General features: G+C 33.9%; 2 protein-coding genes across 2 annotated transcripts; one reads left to right on the top strand and one right to left on the bottom strand.

The window, feature by feature from the left end:
- Window positions 1-45: 45 nt before the first annotated feature.
- Window positions 46-8,699, top strand: LOC132543120 (uncharacterized). Its single transcript, XM_060206580.1, has 12 exons — window positions 46-127; window positions 500-662; window positions 984-1,052; window positions 1,404-1,480; window positions 1,935-1,985; window positions 3,231-3,304; window positions 3,771-3,890; window positions 4,883-4,963; window positions 6,094-6,232; window positions 7,143-7,225; window positions 7,407-7,503; window positions 8,499-8,699. The coding sequence occupies exons 1-12, from the start codon at window positions 47-49 to the stop codon at window positions 8,673-8,675; spliced, it is 1,212 nt and encodes a 403-aa protein (XP_060062563.1). The 5' UTR covers window position 46; the 3' UTR covers window positions 8,676-8,699.
- A 714-nt stretch (window positions 8,700-9,413) lies between these two features.
- Window positions 9,414-20,314, bottom strand: LOC132543096 (lamin Dm0-like). Its single transcript, XM_060206551.1, has 11 exons — window positions 19,810-20,314; window positions 17,545-17,677; window positions 17,034-17,183; window positions 16,445-16,615; window positions 15,973-16,098; window positions 15,542-15,762; window positions 14,829-15,054; window positions 14,348-14,464; window positions 13,679-13,795; window positions 13,289-13,378; window positions 9,414-12,957 (listed from the first exon to the last, which is right to left on the bottom strand). Exons 1-11 carry the CDS (start codon window positions 20,238-20,240, stop codon window positions 12,928-12,930), a joined length of 1,812 nt encoding a protein of 603 aa, XP_060062534.1. The 5' UTR covers window positions 20,241-20,314; the 3' UTR covers window positions 9,414-12,927.
- Between the last annotated feature and the right edge of the window lie 640 nt (window positions 20,315-20,954).

Genomic DNA, 20,954 nt, shown 5'->3' with positions numbered 1-20,954 from the left:
ACATGTTCATTTTCGATCAAAGCGGTAGATCTAACCGGCTTTTAGAATGAAACGGCGTACATTGATGCGACCACCTCATATATCATCAGAGGACATTAATACTGATGACAACAAAACACCAAAGAAGGTAATTATAAAGTGCACGAGGAGAGTGGGCGGGGGATAATTTGTGTATCACTATGCCGGTTGTATACTGGTAAGAAGATAATATCTTTTAAGTGAAACGTCCCAAATTATGTCCTATGATCTTAGCAGCAGTTCTTGGACATCGACTCCCTTTGAATGCCTGATAATGACAAAAGATGATACATCAACGAGTGAAGTTGAGTTTAAAGTATTCGATGATTTAATAAGTACTGAAAACTTAATTGCCAAATTTAATTTAAATGAAGGGAGATAATTTTGTCTTTATTTTGATATTTGGTAACGTTTTGATATCAGATAAGTACACACTCTATCGTCCTATAATATTATTCACATTTTTGTCATTTCGTTGCAGACTGGTGTACAGGCAAAGAAAGGAAAGCAGGTTGAAGAGAAAAGTCGCAGATGTCGAATTTTGATCAAAGTGTTCCAAGTTCTATTTCTCATAGTTATTGTCCCTCCATTGTTGAACTATGCATCTTTACAGAAAGAAATCAAGGAACTAAAACCTACACCAGGTAGATCAAATCAGTGCAAATGTAGGGGAGATTTGAGTGGTATCTTATGGGTTGAGTGGTCCGCAGCCAGATTTCATTTTACCCTATACTGAACAAGTGTTATTTGCGTAAGAAAAACAGAATTATTTCTTGTGTATCGAGACACAAAGCTTTGGAAATTTTCTGTTTAACTGTTTTGCTGAAGCACTATAATCTAGTAAGCTGAAGGTTCCCAGATTAATTTGCAGAAGCATTATTATGCATATTATGACATCTCCTTCATTTCAATTAAAAACCATAAGTGAAATTGATTTAGTTGGCATTACATATTTATTTTTGCAGGAGAACTTTATGATGTTGGTTGGGGACAGAAGATGTTTAAAATGTGTCAGGGGAAGGGTCCTCCCACAGGTAAATGTTCTAGATGATGTCTTTTGGTAATAGATAGATAAGATGATCTGGATATGTATAAAATTATAAAGAGGTTTGGTGATAGATGCATGTTAAGTGTAAATTGTAAGGAAACAGTAAACAAAACAGGAGCTGTTTGTTTCTCATTTTTCCATGATATAGAAAAATGATTAACAGGAAATTAAGCTTGGAAAAATATTCAGTATAATAAAAAGCTAGTTCAATTTGTGTACATGTACACTGTACAGTACTGTTTATAAGTTTAGTCAATTGCAAAATTGTTACATATGTCTCTTTTTCTTTTAGTTTTACAAGTTGTTATTACTGTGTATACATATATTTTGGTTGCAGTGATATTTGATGCACCTGGAGGACAGACGTCCGATGTATGGGCATTAATCTGGCCAAACGTGGCTAAGAATGCTAGGGTAGGTCTCACTATTGTGGTTGTCATTGCCATTGCCACTCTGTTATTGCTATTAAAGTAAATACACTTTTATTGTTGTTCCTGATACATAAAATACTTTCCTTAGAACCATAAATGCAAAATGATTGTATATCAGAAAGCTTTATATGGTAAATCATATAGTAATATTACTTAAAGTGTGTAGATTAGAATTCAGCATTAAGTCAAACAAAATATATATACTTACTGTAAACATAATTAATTTGGTGTGATAAAATTTTAGTACAAATTCCTCTTTTGACAAATTAGCACAATAATGAATTAGGAGAAACTCCAAAAAGCAAAATAATATTTGAGTGCATTATTTTCAGCATGAAAAGTGGTAAATTGTGATTACCAATAAAATATGCACATTAACAGTATCTTTATCTTATATTTATGTCCATGGATGATACTAAAATGTTTATAATTTTCAGGTCTGTGTGTATGATCGGGCTGGTTTGGGATTCAGCGAGAGGCCATTAATTGTAGGTGATAAAAACTATACAAGTTTGATTATGTAAATATGAGTTAATGAAAAATTGCTTACATTAAAATGTTAATCAGCATGTTTGCAAATTGGTATATAAGTTTTGAGTTATTGAGACATTAATGTAAAAACCTAGGACTTTGCTTTAAGCAGAAACTTTTAGGTCTGGTCAGTTTGTCTGCGGTGTTGTATAGAATGGAGTTTTAGCTCACCTGGTGCAAAGGGAGCGATGAGCTTATGTCATATTGCAGTGTCTGTTGTCCATCCACTGTCCATCTATCGACTATTAATTCAAATGGCTACTAGTTATGGATGACCAAGCAGATTTTAACTAAATTTGGTCAGAACCTTCTTTGGGGGAAGACAGCAAAGTTTTATAAATGGTGGGTCTTAGCCCCCTCGGACCTGAGGGTTGGGGCCCAATAGGGGAAATAGAGCAAATTCTTTAAAATGCTACTCTTCCTGTAGGAATGATAAGATTTTGCCCAAATACTTTTCCGAAGCATTCTTGAGTGACAGGGAATAAATTTGTGTAAAGGATGGGTTTTGGCTACTTGTCATTGGAGGGGCCCGAGTGATGGGAGGGTATTTGAAGTAGTTCAAATTCTTTAAAATCCTACTTCTTCTGTAGGAATGTATGAATTTTGCCTAAATTCCATCTGACTCATCCTAGAGTAAATTGAAATAAGTTTTGTATAAATAGTGGGTCTTGGCCCCTCGAAATGGGAGGGGTAGGACTCATTGAATGGGAAATTAAGGAAAACCTTTGAAACTCTTCTGTTGGAATAACATGATTCTGACCCAATTTAATATGAAGCATGAATTGTTTGGCTGACTCCTTAAGGACTTATCGGTGGGGCCAAATGGAGAAACTGTTTTGTGTGCATGGAAATTTAGAAATCCTTTTCCTTAAGTTTGGATGAAGTAATTTCAGCCATAAATTGAAATAAAGGCCCTATGGGCCTCTTGTTTGTATTAGTTACAAGTGTCATTTGTATAATTTTATTTGTATTTGCATTGTAACTTGTCTGGGCATATTGGATTGTGTGTACAGTGGAACCTTGTTAATCAGAATTCCTTATTTTGTTGTGATACTACAGTATCTTTGTACAGTAGATACTTTTAAAGTGTGTACTGTGGAACCCAGTCAGTTTTGACTCTTTGTTTTGAATTGAAAGTACAGTGGAATCTTATAAGTTTGGACATTTTAAAGCGTAAGAATTATGGTATTATTAACTTTCAGAATGTGACGGACCAAGATGGGAAAGATTCTAAAAACAATTACAGAAACAGATGGCAGCCTTTTACTGTAGAAAGGTGAGATTGAAAGTTAACTCCCTTTCATTAATTAAAACAGATGGCAAACCTGTACTCTAGCAACGTGTTATCTAATGTTGATTATCTCCCCTTTATTAATCGGAACAGATGGTAACCCTTTACTGAAAAATGTTATTTAAAGTTTTCTCCCATCTCTCATAGCAGTCAATAGTTTCCAACTGTAACTATTAGATGTTGTTGAACGTTCATTATCTCACCTTTGTTGATAGGAAAAGATGGCAGCCGTTTACTGTAGAAAGGTGATATTTAAAGTTATATCCCTTTATTTATAGGAACAGATGACAACTGGCCCTTCACTGTGGACTCCTTCACAGTAGAATAGTGAGATGAATAGTTATTCTCCTTCATTAACCAAAAAAAGAATTAAGGAAAATTAATCCTGCAAATGAGATTTTTGAAGTTTTAACCCAGTATACAGATTAGATACTTGTTTATCTATTTGTAGAATGGCTGATGACCTTAATCATCTGTTGACCGTTAGCAGCCAGGAGCCCCAGCCATTCATCTTTGTGGGGGCTGAATTGGGAGCATTGGTCGCTCAGTTCTACTCACAGATGTTTGAAAAGTATGTAAACACAATGACAAAGTATTGACTATTATCAGTGAGATGAAACCAAGCAAGTCCTGAAGGGCACAAATCATGGTGCAAACCAACCAACCTTAGGGAGACCCATGCCTTTCACTATTAGTTTTATTCACAAATGCTAGAGAGTTTTGCATGATTTACTCAGCTTTTTCAGTCATGTACAAAAAAATGAAGATGGGAGGAAATTGTAAACGTCTCATATCTTTTAATACTTGAAGTCTTTAGATTGTGTGTAACTGCTGTAAGGAAGTTTTGGATATCAAATTTGAATGAACAAAGAACTATTGCAGGTGTTTGTTGGGTGTTTAAAGGTTTTTAAGAGACAGTATTGTTCCTACATATGATGATCTCAGGATGGTTTGATCTACAACCGTTGATATTATTCCTGTATAAATGATAAAAATATAGATTGTGCTTACACATTCATGGCTGTACATGTCCAGTACAGGATTGGTAATTCCTTAATTGGAATATGTGTATGTAAGATAAAGTCAATTTATACCTACTTTCTGACACCTTTGTTAAAAAAAACATGATAACTCTGTCTGCTTACACAACTGAGGGCAAAAATCCTCCTGTATCAAGATGTGGTTCAACACTATCCATCTGTGTCAGCTTGTGTTTCTCATCAAGCTCAGATCAAGCACGGACCGTTCTGTGATTTCATTATAATGTCCTTTTGTGTGAGCGTATGTAGACCTTTTGCAAGTTGTTTATTTTGGTACTCACCATGCATCCACAAGAAGATCTTGCCTCAATATCACCCTGGCTGTTCCCAGGGCAGTTAACCCAGCAAATGAAATTTTAGTACCGACTTGGATTCTGATCTCTAACAAATTTTTTTTCTCAGTGATGAACAGAGTTTTAATTTGCTTTGTCCTAGCACTGATTTATTTAGTCATTAATTCATCATCTGATCATTTCAAGACAGTTTCAATGAGTTAATTTCTGTTGTTTAATTCTGTTTACAGTCAAATATTAGGTATGGTTCTTATCAATCCTCTCTCCGATGACCTGTTTGAACAAGACAGCGGGGCATGGAACCAGTACTGGTAAGTGTAATGTTTTCAAATCAATCACATATTTTTAAATTCATATAATACAATTAAATATTTTGCATATAGTCCAAAGAATTGCCAAATCATAAAAGTAAGGAAGTAGAGTTAAGACACAAAAACAATATACATAGGATTGTTTTGCATTCTACTGAAATTGCATTTTTGTAAAAGTATGAATTTTCTTTGGGTTTTTTTCATTCTTTTTGTGTCATAGGAATGTACTCTTAATTCAGAAATCCATGACAAAGAGTTAAAAACTGACGTGTATTTTTAGTACTAGATTACACATATTGACGAATCATGTGAATTTTATGAGCTAAAGCTTCTCACTTGAATTTTCACAAAATCCTTTAACACTCCTTCCTCATTAACAAAAATGGAGTTATTTGAAAAAAAATTATTCAGTGCAAGAAGTTTCAAAGTATTTGATAACAAATTGATTTTGTGTCATTCATTATTGCAGCTTTTTTTTCTGGTCTTAATCTTTAAATTTTGTAAGTGTTGGAAATATTTTTTTATTTATAATAGACACAGAGAGAATTAGTCCAGTTCAGATCTCCCGTACTAAATATGTGTATGTACATGTATGTGACATTCAAAGGTTCCTGATTTGGTATAAAGAAGTGTAAACAAACTCATACTGCAGCAAAGACTGTATATCAAGAGTTGATATGAGTTAACTAGTTTTTGAATCTATTGTGGAATTATGTATACCTGTGATATCTTTGATAAATATAAAAGGAAACAGACAAAATGATTGGCTTTAATTTGGGTGTCAGACCTTTATTGCAATCTTCAAAGACCAATCAAATGCCTCACTGTTTTCCTTCTCTTCATTATGTTGTAAGTATTTTTGTCTTGAGATTTTTGTGGTTTTATCAAAATCACAAAGCAGATGTAACAGATGTGTATTTTACAAGAGGTATGAGAATTAACACGGAGATTTCTCTTTCGATTTTGTTTTCAAAAGTATTTTTGTTCACAGTTGTTCCAGCACCTCAGAAATTCCCTAAAATAACACCACCAATTTTTATCAAAGATTCTGGATATATACATTTTTTTGTGTGTAAGTATATGGAGACGTTGACAAAGTAAATGGAAATGATTACATTTGATATTTGTAGGTACGGTCAGATGGTACCTATGTTCCAAAGTCTACAACTTGGGGCAGCACTTGGACTCACACGGCTAGCACTACTCCTTGGGTTCCTACATCAGCCGCTGTTTGATTCAGAGTTACCTGAAGATGTTAAATATCGACAGGTAAGTATTAATGTTTTATTTACATTCTTTGTTGGTGAATCTCGATTTTAAGTCTTGCTAAAAAATGCAGGCATTTCTAGAGTCTAAGAGATCAGATTTAATATGGTTCATCAGAGAATCTTGATGGAATACCTTATAGACATTTGTGTCTGCTTTTAAACAAGAATTATTTTTATCTTTTTATAAATCTTGCCTACTTTATACAGTTATTACTGTGAAGGGATGTGAAATTCCATCAGCTAATACCTAAACGGCTGGCAGATTTTGTATTTCGGGTCTTGTAAATTATCCAACCATGAGAGTCCTACATTGATTACGGGGTCTCAATCTCTGACCATTATTTGTAACAAAGTGGGATGCTCAAAAGATGGAAGAGTTAGGGTATGATATGGAAAAGGACAATACTCTGTATATAAGAGCTACTAAATGGACCCTAGTTGTAGAATTCAGCACTCCTTTCATGTGACAAAATGTAAATTTCCTAAAAGTACAAGAATGGACATAAAGATGTAAACAAAAAATTTAAAGAGTTATCTCCCTTCTAAAGAGATGGAGATTTTAAAATCACATGCATTGATTATTGAGATGCTAACATTCTTATTATAGGTTTGGCCTATGTTTGGTTTTTTTTTTTCTTTGGATGATCCGTATTGTAGTGGAAAGGAAAAGAAATGGTTCAAATTATCAAAAAACAGAAAGTTGAACTCAATTTCAACTGAGCAGATATTTACCTTACAGATAGATCTAGAGAATAAGTTTTATTCTCAACAGGCATATCTTTAATCAGACTTCTAAAGAGGTTGAAGTTATTAAATTGAAAGAAAAATTTGTACATGTGTTATTTTGCTCTCATTTTCATACTTTTTTATACATTGCTTTTTTTTTCTTTAAAAATGCAAATTTTTTTCAGAAACATCTGCTATGTCATCCCAAACACCTAAGCTCTGTGGTAGATGAACATCATTTCATCAATGAGTCATTTTCTCAGCTAAGGTGGGTTTTTTTGTTTTAATTACAATGTTTTGAAGTAAAAAGTATACTATCATCTTTATTTCTCAAAATCCAAAAAAACTGAATATTTTGAAAATATTTAATTTGCATAACAGTTTTAATCAAGATATTACATATATCCCTTTTAATCAAATTACTTTCAATTCTCCACTTTTGTTTTCAGAACTGTCCGGATGATTAAAAAATTACCTGGTAATATTTCTGTCACAATTATAAGTGGAAATTACTATGATGGACAGATGCCAAGTTACTTAAATAAGGTAACTGACCATGAATTCTTATACTTATTCATGAATGACATTGGATCACATAAGTAATTTCTGTATAAGAAACGCTCATCAATTAAATTTTTCGATTACTTAGTAAAAGAATGCAATATCTTACTTGACTGGCAAGTTTGCTGTCAGCTTTGTGAACATGCCAGAATTATATTATTGAAATAAATTTTTTTCACATTTATGACAAAATTGTGCTAAAAATAGTCACTGTATAGGGTGTTTCATACTAAGGTTATCACATGGAAATGTATAAAGTATGACATGACACACAAAATGGTGTCAGAATTTGTCCAATCACAGTGAGATGATTTTGAAATCGTGTGAAGATAAACCAAAATTATTACTACCAAATTTATCCTGTATTAAGCCCAAGGGGAAAACATCGCGACTGATATAACTTAATGCATGGATGGACTTATTGCAGAATAGTCAAATTAAATTTCATATCCATAACCATGAACCATTAAAATTTCCCTTCGTCTCTGGTCCACCTGTAAACAATCCTTGTCATTACTCTTACTGGAACTGGAAGGATATTTCTCAAACTAAATACTCATAGTAAATGTTTTTAGATTCCCCTCTGTTAACTGTAGTTGTGCCCATTCATTTTGAGTATGATCAGTGACACAAGATGGCTGATTGGGACTATCTTGGATTTTGACTGTTGCTTTTATTTCCAAAAGCTCATCAGATCTTCAAGATCTTCTGAAAATACCATACATAGGATTCTCTTGTAGAGAAAACATCAGTCTTGGATCAATCCAACAAAGGTCATTCAGTAGTGGGTGCCAAGATCCCGTTTTTTCTCTCTTGTTAATGAACTGTAATAGTCATGAATTGGGTTTATTATTGGTTATGGGCTTAAACAGGTAGCCAGAAAAAAAAAAATTTAATTAAACTGAACATATTCTTGGTAAAAATATGCTGTCACGATGAACTTGTGAGTTTTATATAAATTAATATTTCTTTTTTGACAGGCTTGGGCAAAGTCAGAGCAGATTTTACTGACGAAACATTACCCAAACTCGAAACACATAGTGATAAACAGTGCTGACCGCCACATGTTGTATAACAATCCCTCCAGCGTCACAGAGCCCATCAACAGAATAGTTCGACAGTGGAAGAGCAAAATAAAAGTAAACAAAAAATCCTAAATCGCTTTGTACCTGTCTGTTCATGCCGTCTTTATATCAATAAATTCTTTGGTTTTTTTTTATTATTGTTTTTTCTAAATTTATTTGAACTGAAGGGTGGTAGCTCTTATGTGCATTACATGTTTGTAGAGTATGCTACAAGATTATCCAGACATATCTTGGTATTATACTTTCTGCAGGATAGGAAGCATAAATCTCTCCTGGTCTGTGATATCCTCATCAGCTACATTCACCAGTAATAAGTACCATTTTAGGAAATTCTGTCATCTTGTCCACATCACATACTGTCAGTTTTCAGTTCAGCAACATCATAGTGCATGTTCAGTATTTTTTCTCGAGTCTCCCTAAATTGTGGGATATGTTCAGTAATAACCTCAGTCGGCAACTTATTTTCATTCTCTGTATCAGTGCCAGGAAACCCGTCCTTTGGAGACCTTATGTGTTGGCTGCCTGGCTTTATTACAACATACAGTACCTTGTAATGCTCTTCAGAGTTCACATTGAATGTATACAATGAAATATTCACTGGAACAATCTTTTACACATTTGTAATTTATCATTATTATAATTACACCAAGATCTTCATCAAAGTAATGGAGAAAGCAAAATAGAAATATTTATCAAAGAACACCGACATTTCACTGGTACACACTTGGAAACAAAGAAAACCATGATTATACACTTATCAGAATTGAAAACAAGAAAAAATATACAAAAAACTTTTTTATTTCTTTTTTTTTTTATATAATTTTTTTTTTTGAGAGGAAGTGAAAACCACTTATGATTCTTTTGTTTCTATTTCTCACATGATAAATGCATGCGTGAATTTTTGTGGTCGAAATCAAGATGTGTGCAAATGCAATAATCCAAGAACCATACTATGAATCACAAAATCATCACTATCACATCTAAAATTAGACAAGTTCAGGAATTTTGGTCAAAAAAGCAAATCAACTGATATTCATTAGCTTGAAGATGAGAACATGCAAACCAAAACATGTTTTTAAAATACTTTACAATACTGTCACTTCTGCAGAACATAAATCATAAAAAAATTTTCCCTTCTCTGTGAAAAGCGCCTGATGTTTGATATATATATTTTGTTTACATTTGTATTTAAGCTAAACATTTATATCACACAGACTTTGACTACAAGACCATTATTGTTTAGAGGTACAAGAATTTGTGTTAATGTCACTCGCTTGAAGCTGCTAACTAAGCCAGGCTATGTATGTTCACAAGCAGATAGTACACGAAACCTGTAATTATTTCCCGAAAATTGTGTCAAGAATTGACGAAACTAGAAACATTACATTTACCATATGTGGAATTTATGAATGGCCCCTTGCATATACCAATAATAGTAGCGTACACAAAGCTGCAAAGTCTACAAACAAGACATTTGCACCCATGAAAAATTCACGATAATTACAGCATAATTACCATGTTGAGCATAAGGTAATGAAATGGAATTTCAAATGACAAGCAAAAGTATTCCTACAATGAAAGTTTAAGGTCAGAAAATTAGTATGTGATGCACCAGGATACCATATCATGCAAACTCTACAGAATAGAATATCAGACTATAATATTATGACGAAATACATGTAAACCTATATCATCTATAGAACATCACATTTAAATGTTATTAAACATACCAAACAAATTTGTAACGGTTACCTAATCACATCATCACACTTAGATCTTTTAATTGTAAATCTGCCAAATGTAGTTCTTTTACACTGCTATTGACAAATTACTGTTTTATAGTGCATTAGGTCTACATGCAGGGAGTATAAGTATATATTTTTAAAACACTTAATATATTAAAGATAAATGAAAATAATGACTAATTAGTGCTAAACAATGTACTACACATGTAAGGCAAGTTTTTTCAGGGTTATACAAGATTTCTCAAATAATAATGATGAAAAGTCCACCTTTAAGACAACGCTTCCTCTCTAGCATATTTGTTTTTTCTGACAGATATCAAAATATTACAGTCAAAAAATTTATGATTCAACCAACGCCTAAATAAATTATTCAACCAATGCTGAAGCAAATTTTCCGTCTTTTCAAATTTAGATTTTTTTCGAGAACAATTTTTTCCCCAGCTTATTATAAGCTGCCTTTTCTCCACTTTTAAATGGCAATATCTATTGAGGGTATGATATGAGAGTCAATGAAGAGAGGAAACGCCTGGACTTAAAACCACTGTTACCGAAGACCACCGAAGTGACTAGTGTGAAAAGACATGGAATAATGATTAATCAAAGCCAATCACATGAACATATCCTGTTCAGAAACTAAAAGGATAGCATGGTTATATTAAACTGTTCTGTTCAGAAGATCCAAGTGATAAAAATTGGTATGGTGTCCCTGACACCACACTTCATCAGGATTGCTTCAGTCCATCTAGCAAGACCAATGGGTACCCTACCTACAGGGAACTCATCAAGAAAATCCTCGTAAATTGTGAAATCATCGAACAATGACCTCTTTTTATTGCACTTTTTAAAAAACAAGATTTTCCTTGTTAAAAAGCTATGGTTTACATGGAAGACATCTAGCAAATAAACTTTTACTATATAATTAAACCATGTACTTTTAATGGCGCAAATTGCGAAATTGACAAAACTGAAATCAAATTTCAAGTGAGAAAGCTTTGAAAAATCAATATTATGAATTCGAATGAAAAAAATTATATGTATATATGTAAATATCAATAAAATGAGAGACATTATACGCAAATTATATATATGACATGTAAAGTTTCCACACAATTTCTGTTTTTATAGAATATGAATCCTATGAATGGACAAAAATAAACCACAACCAGACATTAACATAACACGACATCAACAAGGCAGGAATCGTCCACTGGATCAACAAACACATAAATACTATCAATAACAAGTTGCTATCATAAACGTTTCAAATCTTCCAACATAAATAAAACACCCTTTATCTTTCCACAATATTCAATAAAATTTGAGTTGCGATATTAAGTGCTGTATCCATTTCTGATGTGATTACTGGAAATTGCCAAGTGACGTCACATTATGCTGGAATTAAATATTAAAGGCAAATTTGGTACACCTTGTGTCTATAACAGATATAGCCAGGAAATATGTACACCATTTCAAGCTGCCTTACTTGTAAGCAAATTTAAGCATACTATTTTAATCAACACATGTGTTGTTAATTATTTATGGTGTGGAATTAACATGTCAGTTTGATACCATCTTTCATATCCAATACAGATTTTCGGCATCAATTTGTCAGGTTTTCAATTCAGATTTTTAAACAGAAATAAACCTTAAGATATTTAACTATTTAACAGTCTTGCACAGGAAGACATTTGAATAACAATTTCAGTGATATGAATATAGATTACAAATGAAATGAGTGAACAGAAATGGCAGCGTGTTTGACAGCAAAATGTGGTGTTTTTGTTAGTACTTATCTCGACTCGAAAAAATGGAGCCAGCAATCAAATGTCGTTCCTGTTGAATATTTTACCTCTAAACATGTTTGAGGTAGGAAAGGCAGCAAATGACATACCTAGCTAATAAACCATAAATCAGTCATCCACGCTAGGTTCTTATTTTTCACAACACATTCTACATATTTAAAATTTTTCAACTGATGTGACGTTGATTGAACTACTACTACTCTCACATGGTTAAGATTTGTAAGTATTTGTAAGAACTTGGTGCAAAAAACAAACAAAAAAATGAAATAAACACAGCAACATGGATTGATGGGTTTTCATGATCTTTGCTACAAATCAGAAATGAAGTAACAAAACTTCTCAAAAAGAAATTAAATCACTTAAAAGTGAAAATTTTAACAAGTTGTCAGTGTCCTAAGTTTAAATGGTTGATTTATATTCAGCAGGAAGATGTCCTACCAAAACATGACCAATATCACACCAACATAATTTTGAATTTTCTATAACAATAAATTAGACATGTAAACAGGATCACTTTACATCCAGTAAATTTCACAATTCCCTGAATGCATTTTAATCAAAGCAAAACCTGGTGTAGATATTTGTTGAATCAATTCCCACGATGCTCAAAAAACAATCGGAGAACACAAATACATAGAAAAACGAGATTCGACACCATTCCACCCTGAACGAAAGCGTGCATCCTTGGCACTTTTGAAGAAATGTTGGTGTACAGTTATCCTGGGGTCCATGGTCTACACATCTCCCAAAATCCAACTCCTTTTCCTGCCTGCTGTTCTACATGATAGAGCATCTATCACTTCCTCGCTGTTAAAAGAAAATCCATTTTTTTTTCACACTTTTTTTTTGAAAAAAGAAAGCTATTCAAACGTAAAAACAAATCATTATTTGCATCTCAATAATTTGTTTTCTAGCAAATGAATTATCTCATACAGGCTGCATTCTCATATTAATTGCACAGAAAAATCCTCGATAAATACAAAGTGAAAATAATTCCAACATCACAATTTTGTATGTCTGAAACTGATACATATCTCAATATTTTGTGTATCATAATATTCTATACATATCACTATACATTACACTATTTATATCAAAGATGCAACGACCAATAGCTGACTAAACTGTTTAAACTTACGCCTGCATCAACATCATCAAAGCCTCGACTTGTACGAAAGGACTGTGTGGTTCGTGCTAGTGTCTTGGACATTTCTCTTGATGCTACCTCCTGTAAACAATAGAAAGTGCAAGAACTGTTCTCTACACTACTCAAAGCAATATCTCCTCTAGACATGTCTTATCAATTTTCAACAAAGCTATTTTTAATCCTTGCTTAGATTTTATCTAGATGTTCTGAGTTGTCAAATCTAGACTGGATTAAAAATTTCAACATCAATAGACCTGTTGTTTGTGTTACCAATTTCGTTTTGCTTAGGGCTTGGGATATACATGTATGCATGGTGAGACAAGGTTAATCCTGTGAACCCTTGGATTTGAAAGAAGCCCTATCTTGATATTAAAAGTTTACCTCGCCATCACTGTTGATGAGGACAGTTTTCATGTCACCGTTGGTAACCCATTCCTGCGTTTTCATCACCAAATCAGAAGGTGGGCTGTGTGTCTTACCTAAACCAGAACTCCATACCTACAACAGTTCAAACAAAGGTCAAGTAAAGGTTGACAGAGTTCAAATAACGGACCAAATGGCATAAGGACCAAGGGAAACCTTAAAATGAAATTTGAGAAGGATCCATCTTGTATTTCTCAAAAATAGCAGTAACAAACTTCTATGAACAAAATCCAAGATGGCCACCAATCTGTCATTTTATTTTCTTGACCGACCCCAAAATCAAATAGCAAAACATGGAGCCAAGAAAAACCAACAACTGAAATTTGAAAGATCCACCAAGTACTTAAATCAAGATATGGCCATAGTAAGAGTTGTTCAAGGAATAACAACATACAGACAATAACATGCATACAGGGCGATTTGACTAAAATATTAGAGGAAGAAAATGAATGTTAATGCGTTCTATTGGTCAAACAGTTTTGATGTTTGTGATGTGTGTACATCATCAGATGGCTAGGTTGTCACCAACATCATTTTTATCAGACAATACAATAAATATTTGCATTTCTACCACAGCTGACATATTCTTCCTTTCTTGCTTTTGTTTATTTCTGTTTTCCTACTTACTGTACAGGACTGATTGGCTCGTAGAAGTAGACTTCTGTGGAATTTGTAGAGAGTAGATTTTTCACTGCCTTCTTTTCCGGCTGTGTGTTTCAGCTGCCACCCTCCAATAGGAATATCCTGCAAGTAAGAATATACAAAAGTCTTGAACTTTAATACATGCCTTGATGTTGAATTACAGTAGTGTATATAATTTATATTGGAATCAACATATTTTGTTTGGGAAATCATATTTCACAATTTTTCTTTTTTTTTTTCAAAGCCTCTTTCTTGAATTGTCTTTTATTCTTAAATTACATTGATAGGCTAAAGGCAGATTTTGTAAAAATTTCACAATCTTTCAACAATAGTTTTATAACAATATGTCCACTACTCTGAAGTAATGGCAAGAACTAACAGCAGTAAGAGAATGTAGAAAAACTTTGAAGGCGATGGAGACAGAGTACCTTAGTTACAAACAAATGTAGATGCTCAATAGTTTTACCTCATCTGATGTGTTGAAAATCTTAATGAACTGCCCTTCACCATCAGTTTCTTTAATTTCCACATGGCCGCTAGCTGAAGATGTTGTAGCAAAACCAGAGCTGGAAGATGACTGGCTAAACTCCTCCACAGTATCAGAAAGTGCAACTCGCTTGCGCTTGGCACCTCGTGCTACAGATCGTCCAGGAGTTGACTCAGAAGTGGAAGAAGTCTGTGACAAGTTCAATCTGAGGACGGAACGTAAATTATTTGATAAGAAAATTTCTTTTTCATGTAAGAGTTCATTCTCATCCAAGAAGACAGACCCCATCACCCAAATTGTTATCCCCCCTGATACTCTTTTATCAATAATTGCAGATTAGAGAGAAAGAGAGAGAGAAAAAAAAAACATAGCTTTTCAACCTCTTGGTTATTCCAGTAAATAAATCATCTAATCCTCCCAGGACTACAATTTTGTTTAGTGATACCACATGAAGAATTTAAGTGATAAATGTTTTGAAGTAATGACAGCAAACTGAACAAGGATATGATTTATATTTTGAGTCCAAGGGTGAAGTAGATGTTTCCCTGGAATGGCCTTCATTGAAAATATGTTACTTAACAGGATATTGATTCCAAAACTCTCCTGTCTTAATAGTTATCACACAAAAGATCTTCTGTCTCTGTTACAGGTCCAAATTTCCTATCTATCCCATATCTAATACTTGTACATACCTTTCTTCCTCACCCTCCAGAAGTTTCCTGTAAGCCATGATTTCATTGTCCAGCTTAATCTTGATATCCAATAGGTCAGCATACTCCTGTGTCTGTTCGTCCAGTGTTATACGTAGATCATTGATCTCTTGATCTTTCTGGGCTATACGTTCAAGGAACTCCTCCTGGTCACGTGCCAACTGGGATTCGAGGTTAGCAATGCGTGCCTCATAAGCAGCATTCTATGGAAAGGAAGGAAAACAAAATCGTGAATATTTCCACAAGAAAGAAAAGTGATCATTTTCAAAATCAAAAATGGCCATAATACTCTTCTGATTACCCTCCAATACATGCATTAGCAGAAAACGTTCCTTTATCAATGTACTGCTGATTACTCATGACATTAATAACACGAATAAAGCACAAAAGAGAAACAGAAACATCACATATACCTGTGCACGAAGCTTTGTCACTTCAGACGACATCTCATCAAGGCGTTTACGGGTCGACAGGAGATCTTGTGACGATACATTTGAGCTATTCATGCTCCTGTCGAGGGCCGACTGCACATCACCGATCTGTAATTAATGGAGAAGAAACTAATTACACACATCTAGCTCTCAATTTTCCGATGGACCAAAAACTTTAACTTCAGAGAGGAAGCTAGGCAGAACTTTGTTCCAAATTGAGGGGAAAAAAATGAAAATATGTATTAAATTCTATATTCTGAACTAAGAAGCCAAATGGCTACAAAAATTCCTCTCTGATAATGTAGATGAATTATCCAAAATCATGAGATTGGTTACTTAGAAGTGTTATTTTGTCTGTTAATAGTGCCCATAATTCTTGCATTTTATAATTCACCACACTTAATCTAATATCCACTGTAGAAATAATCTTAGTGTATATACATGAAATAATTACCTTCCTCTCATAGAGACTTTCAACCTCAAGGCGAACTTCTCGAAGCTGTATATCCTGTTCTTCTCTCAAACTCTGGAGCGCTTCTTGTAGCTTGGCCTCATAGTCCATGCGCACAGACGAATCTACTTCCTCTATCTCTTGTGTTGTTCTTACACGGGTCTCATTCAATTCCTTTATTAATTAAATTGATTACAACTTTAAATAACAAACATTACATACAGGGCTCAAATTTCTCTTTCATTTTAAATGGAAACAGTGTAACCTGAATTCAGATAATTAAGCACTATAGAAATATTTTATAATCTTTCACAGTTCATATAAACACATATATGGCTTTCGCAAGAAGCAACAGCTTACATTTGTTTCAAAGGACATTTTTTCTAATCGTCAGTCTCAAAGCAACACAGTGTTATTCTCCCCAATTTAATGTCAGAAATTAGAAAAAGTGAAAAAAAGCTTTATATATTGTGCAAGAGCAAGACAGAGTTGTTCAATTAAAAATTATTGCATTTTCATTAATGAGCATACATATCAAATGTTTTACCTAGGCAGCAGTAGAAGCTAAGATAGCTTTGATAGGGTAGCATACCTGTTCGTACACTTGAGTTTTGAAGGAGAGGTCCTCCTTGAGGCTCTGAATACGGTTTTGTAGGTCAACACGAAGTAGTGTCTCATCCTCTAGCTGTTTCTTCGCTGTGGCTAACTGTCTCTCCAGTGCGGCCAAATCACTTCGAAGTTTCTAAAAGGAAAATTCAATACAGAATCCTTTATATATTAAAGCAAGCCACACCACGATTGTACTTCTAAAAGCCAAGAAATGATGCAGCTTCATATGTTACGTGCAAGTCATGAAATATTTGGATATTTTTTTTTATTTTCTCCATAATGAAACCCATTGAGAGAAGCAAATCATAACATTGTCTAACATGAAGGAAAAAAACCCCATCGATTTCAGATCTGAAGCACAAGCTTCAAGCTACAAGTAACAAGAGTTAGTTTTCATATCAAGGATGCACACATATAACAAATTTGTGAGAAAAACTACAGCAATAAGCAGAGACGGTTATCCTGAAGTAGGAGTTCATCGAGTGATTACATACATTGCACTCCTTTTCCAACTGCTTCCTCTGGTTCTCCGCATTGGTCGCTCGGTTTTCCAGGTCTGCGTTTTCTTTGAGGAGTGCTGTATTCTGATTTTCCGCATCTCTCAGTTCTCGATCCTTTTTGTGATATCTGGAAAAACAATGATACATCATCATACAAAATTACAACTTTTATTAATAAGTTTCCTAAATTTCAGGGCTGTTTACAAGTAGTATCTGGACATAGGACAGATAGGGGGAGTAGCAGGGTTAGAAAATGTGTACCTGGTTCCCTATTTAAAAAAAAAACAACAACCAAAAACACTGTCTTTCATTTCAGTTGGCAGTAAAAAAAATCATTTAATTAATACAACATATTAAAAATTCTGTTTTCACACACCGAGAATAACACTTCATCTGTTTAAAATAAGTTCATTAGAATATTTGCTATACAAGGTAATTTGTTTTCTTTTATGACTGTGAAACCATCATCCAAATCAGACATCATGAATATGCATTACTTAGTCCTAAATATGTTCTATTAACTTCTAGTACTATAGCAGACAGAATCGCTAATATCTGACCAGCTGATTGGTAAAGATTGGATGATATATAAATATTTAAACATCTTAGTTTAAATATAGTATTGATAATTGATATATATTTATTTCTAACCTAGACCTGCTACCAGGTGTATTCATATCATTCATCAATGTCATATAGTGATCTATTACACATGGAAGGTCAATTTTTCTCAAAAAATTTATTTTTAACTCCTGTAAATAAAAAAAAAGAAAAAAAAACAAAGCATGTTTGCTAATGAAGTGGATCAAACAAATTTTAGAAAGATTTCTAGCATTTTCTTCTAGAAAAATATATCCTTTTTTTTGTGCATTATTTTCAAAAATGAGAATTGCAAACATTTCCTTGCTCTAATTAAAGACCTAAAAGTCATCAAAAATTTTTTTCTACCAATAAATCATAAACACAAGTATATCAGGATTAAGAAAAGCATCCTGTGTTTGGAAAGAAAACTAAAAACAGTTTCCATTCACACAAAGAATTCTGCACAGAGAGCGACTTAATGCTACAACAGGATTTTGTGAATGAATGACTAAGTTCCCAGTAATGTTATATCACCGAGTTTACTACAGTGGAGCGTGGGTGTGGGAGGGAGTGCAGAACACACTACTATGGCCAAAACCACACATGTGCAATACATTTACTGCTTATGGGTGCTTAAGCTTTTGTTTTACTCCAGATAAGTCTAGTGTCAACACATTGCTAACAAAAGACAAACAGTCACAATGACACTAGGATAAACCTGTCTGCCGACATGATGATAAATAAACATTCAAACAAAACTGATATCAATTTTAAAATTGATTATAAAGAAAAAAACACATATATTATGCAAATAAAATATAAATATACAACACTCAAGAGTTTTATCAAATATCAATCTTATGTTCACATATTTATTATTTTGATATATTTTTTTAAAAATATATTATTGATAACAAATACAAAATTTTTATTTTAACATCAACAAGTATACATAATTTATCAATTAAAGGAAACAATGTATTGTAATGGTATGAAATTTGATTTGTTTTTCATTTTTGCCTAAATCTGATATAACAGTGGAGACCTTTACATCTATATTTACTGTAACATTTTGGTCTTGTCTATCAATCGACATCAAAGTCATTGCTAGTTTACATACTCCACAACTCTCAACAACAAATGGAATACACACACTGAAAGATGGTTATTAAGAGTATCGGGTGTCAGGCCTCAATGACTCAGGGAGCGTGTTATCCCAGCTGGGACCACGCCACAACAACACCGACCAAGGCCCTTATAATAGGCTCCTCCTGATTTCTCCAGATTTCGTTCTAATACCCATCAGTTTCAATCAGCGTAGCATGAATGAAAAGCAGTAGGAAGTAGATACATGTATATATCCTAGTTCGGTTACTCCATTATTTGGGACCTCTTGTTTGAAAATACAACTCTACATCTGACATTTGGTAATAATACTTCTAATTGCTATAGCAATTTACATTTATACACATTATAATTTTTTTTATCTGATTCACTTCAGTTGAAACGGCTCAAAACTTTCACGATACTCGTTTTGCAATTGCAAATACAATTTTGAAACAGCCTATAGCGAGAATACTATACAGGTGCATTAGAAATTTACCTGTCCAGCCCATTGACAGTACTCCGACCATATTATTTATGATTGAATTTAAAGAAGGGGGAAATCTAACTCACTTGAGTTTCCAGTCTTCCGATTCCTCTTTGTACTTTCCTACTTCGATCTGTAAACGTGCTTTCTCTTTAGCAGTCTCGTCCAAGAGACGTCTAGCATCGTCAAGCTCCGTCTGAAATACAGCTTTTATATTGGACCTATCTCTGTTCACAGTCTCCTCCACGGATTTGATCTGCACTGTCAGTTTACTATTTTCTGCTTCCAGAAATCTGACCCTGTCAATATATGATGCCAAGCGATCATTCAGATTTTGCAGTTGGTCTTTTTCATTTTGACGGGTCAACCTCGCCGGTGAGGGAGATCGCACGCCGCGCCGACCCGGCGAGGCAGAGCTCGTGGAAGGGGTCTCTTCCCCTGATGACCGTTGGGTATAAGTTGTCGTAGTTACTGTCCTCTTCGAGGTTTTCGTCGGTGTCCCGGTTTTGCTTGCCATTTTCAAGTATTAGTAGAAATCGGACCTTCAAAACAAACACAGATCATGTAAACTTGGGCAAAATGGCCGCCAAATGTGGATAGCGTCTGTACCCGCGTTTTTCGTCACGTGACCTACTACTGTGTAGGATCTCCTATACGCTTGAGTGAAAGAAAGAAATTCCTTTTCTTTCGCCTTCGGCAGGGATTTTACGAGTTGTAAAATATTTTCCCAGCCTTTCGGTCACTTCCGTTTGGTAATGAAGTGTCGGACAATAATATTTATATATAAGATTTAACTTTCTTTTTAATTATAATGGACATATACACAAAACGGAACGCGTTAGTAGAGCTTAGACCTTGGTGTGTGTCAAGTATGCAGTGTACTAAACTTCGTGACATACAGTAGAAGTATTTTATGGAACTAATAAGCATTATCACTGTCCGCATAAATAATACACCAGTGAGTGCGTTACACGGACAGATGTTTAATTGCAAACTTCGAGCACTCAGACACGTGGATATGGATTGGTGTGATTGACGGTGATAAAAACCGTCACTTTACAACAACTGACCAACCCAGAACGTGTTATTCACGGACAACGGAATACACGAACAACATAACGTAAAAAGGCCTACGTCTTTGATAATGATTCCAGCTTTATTGATTTAACCATGAAATCTGAAGATGTTTTACTAAATGTTACAGTTTTAAAAGTGAAACATATGCATATCA

Source organism: Ylistrum balloti, unplaced genomic scaffold, assembly GCF_031769215.1.
Source record: "Ylistrum balloti isolate Yb309-2 unplaced genomic scaffold, AGI_CSIRO_Ybal_v1 Utg369740, whole genome shotgun sequence".
Classification (NCBI taxonomy): Eukaryota; Metazoa; Mollusca; class Bivalvia; order Pectinida; family Pectinidae; genus Ylistrum; species Ylistrum balloti.
Note: the sequence above shows the minus strand (reverse complement) of the source record. Positions and strands in the feature narration are given on the sequence as shown.

Coding starts and splice junctions, on each gene's coding strand:
- LOC132543120 (XM_060206580.1), top strand. CDS start 47: ATGAAACGGCGTACATTGATGCGACCACCTCATATATCATCAGAGGAC. Junction 663..983: donor GGAACTAAAACCTACACCAG/GTAGATCAAATC, acceptor TTATTTTTGCAG/GAGAACTTTATGATGTTGGT. Junction 6,233..7,142: donor AAGATGTTAAATATCGACAG/GTAAGTATTAAT, acceptor AATTTTTTTCAG/AAACATCTGCTATGTCATCC.
- LOC132543096 (XM_060206551.1), bottom strand. CDS start 20,240: ATGGCAAGCAAAACCGGGACACCGACGAAAACCTCGAAGAGGACAGTA. Junction 17,184..17,544: donor AGTTGGAAAAGGAGTGCAAT/GTATGTAATCAC, acceptor TTTTCCTTTTAG/AAACTTCGAAGTGATTTGGC. Junction 12,958..13,288: donor TTGATGATGTTGATGCAGGC/GTAAGTTTAAAC, acceptor TTCTTTTAACAG/CGAGGAAGTGATAGATGCTC.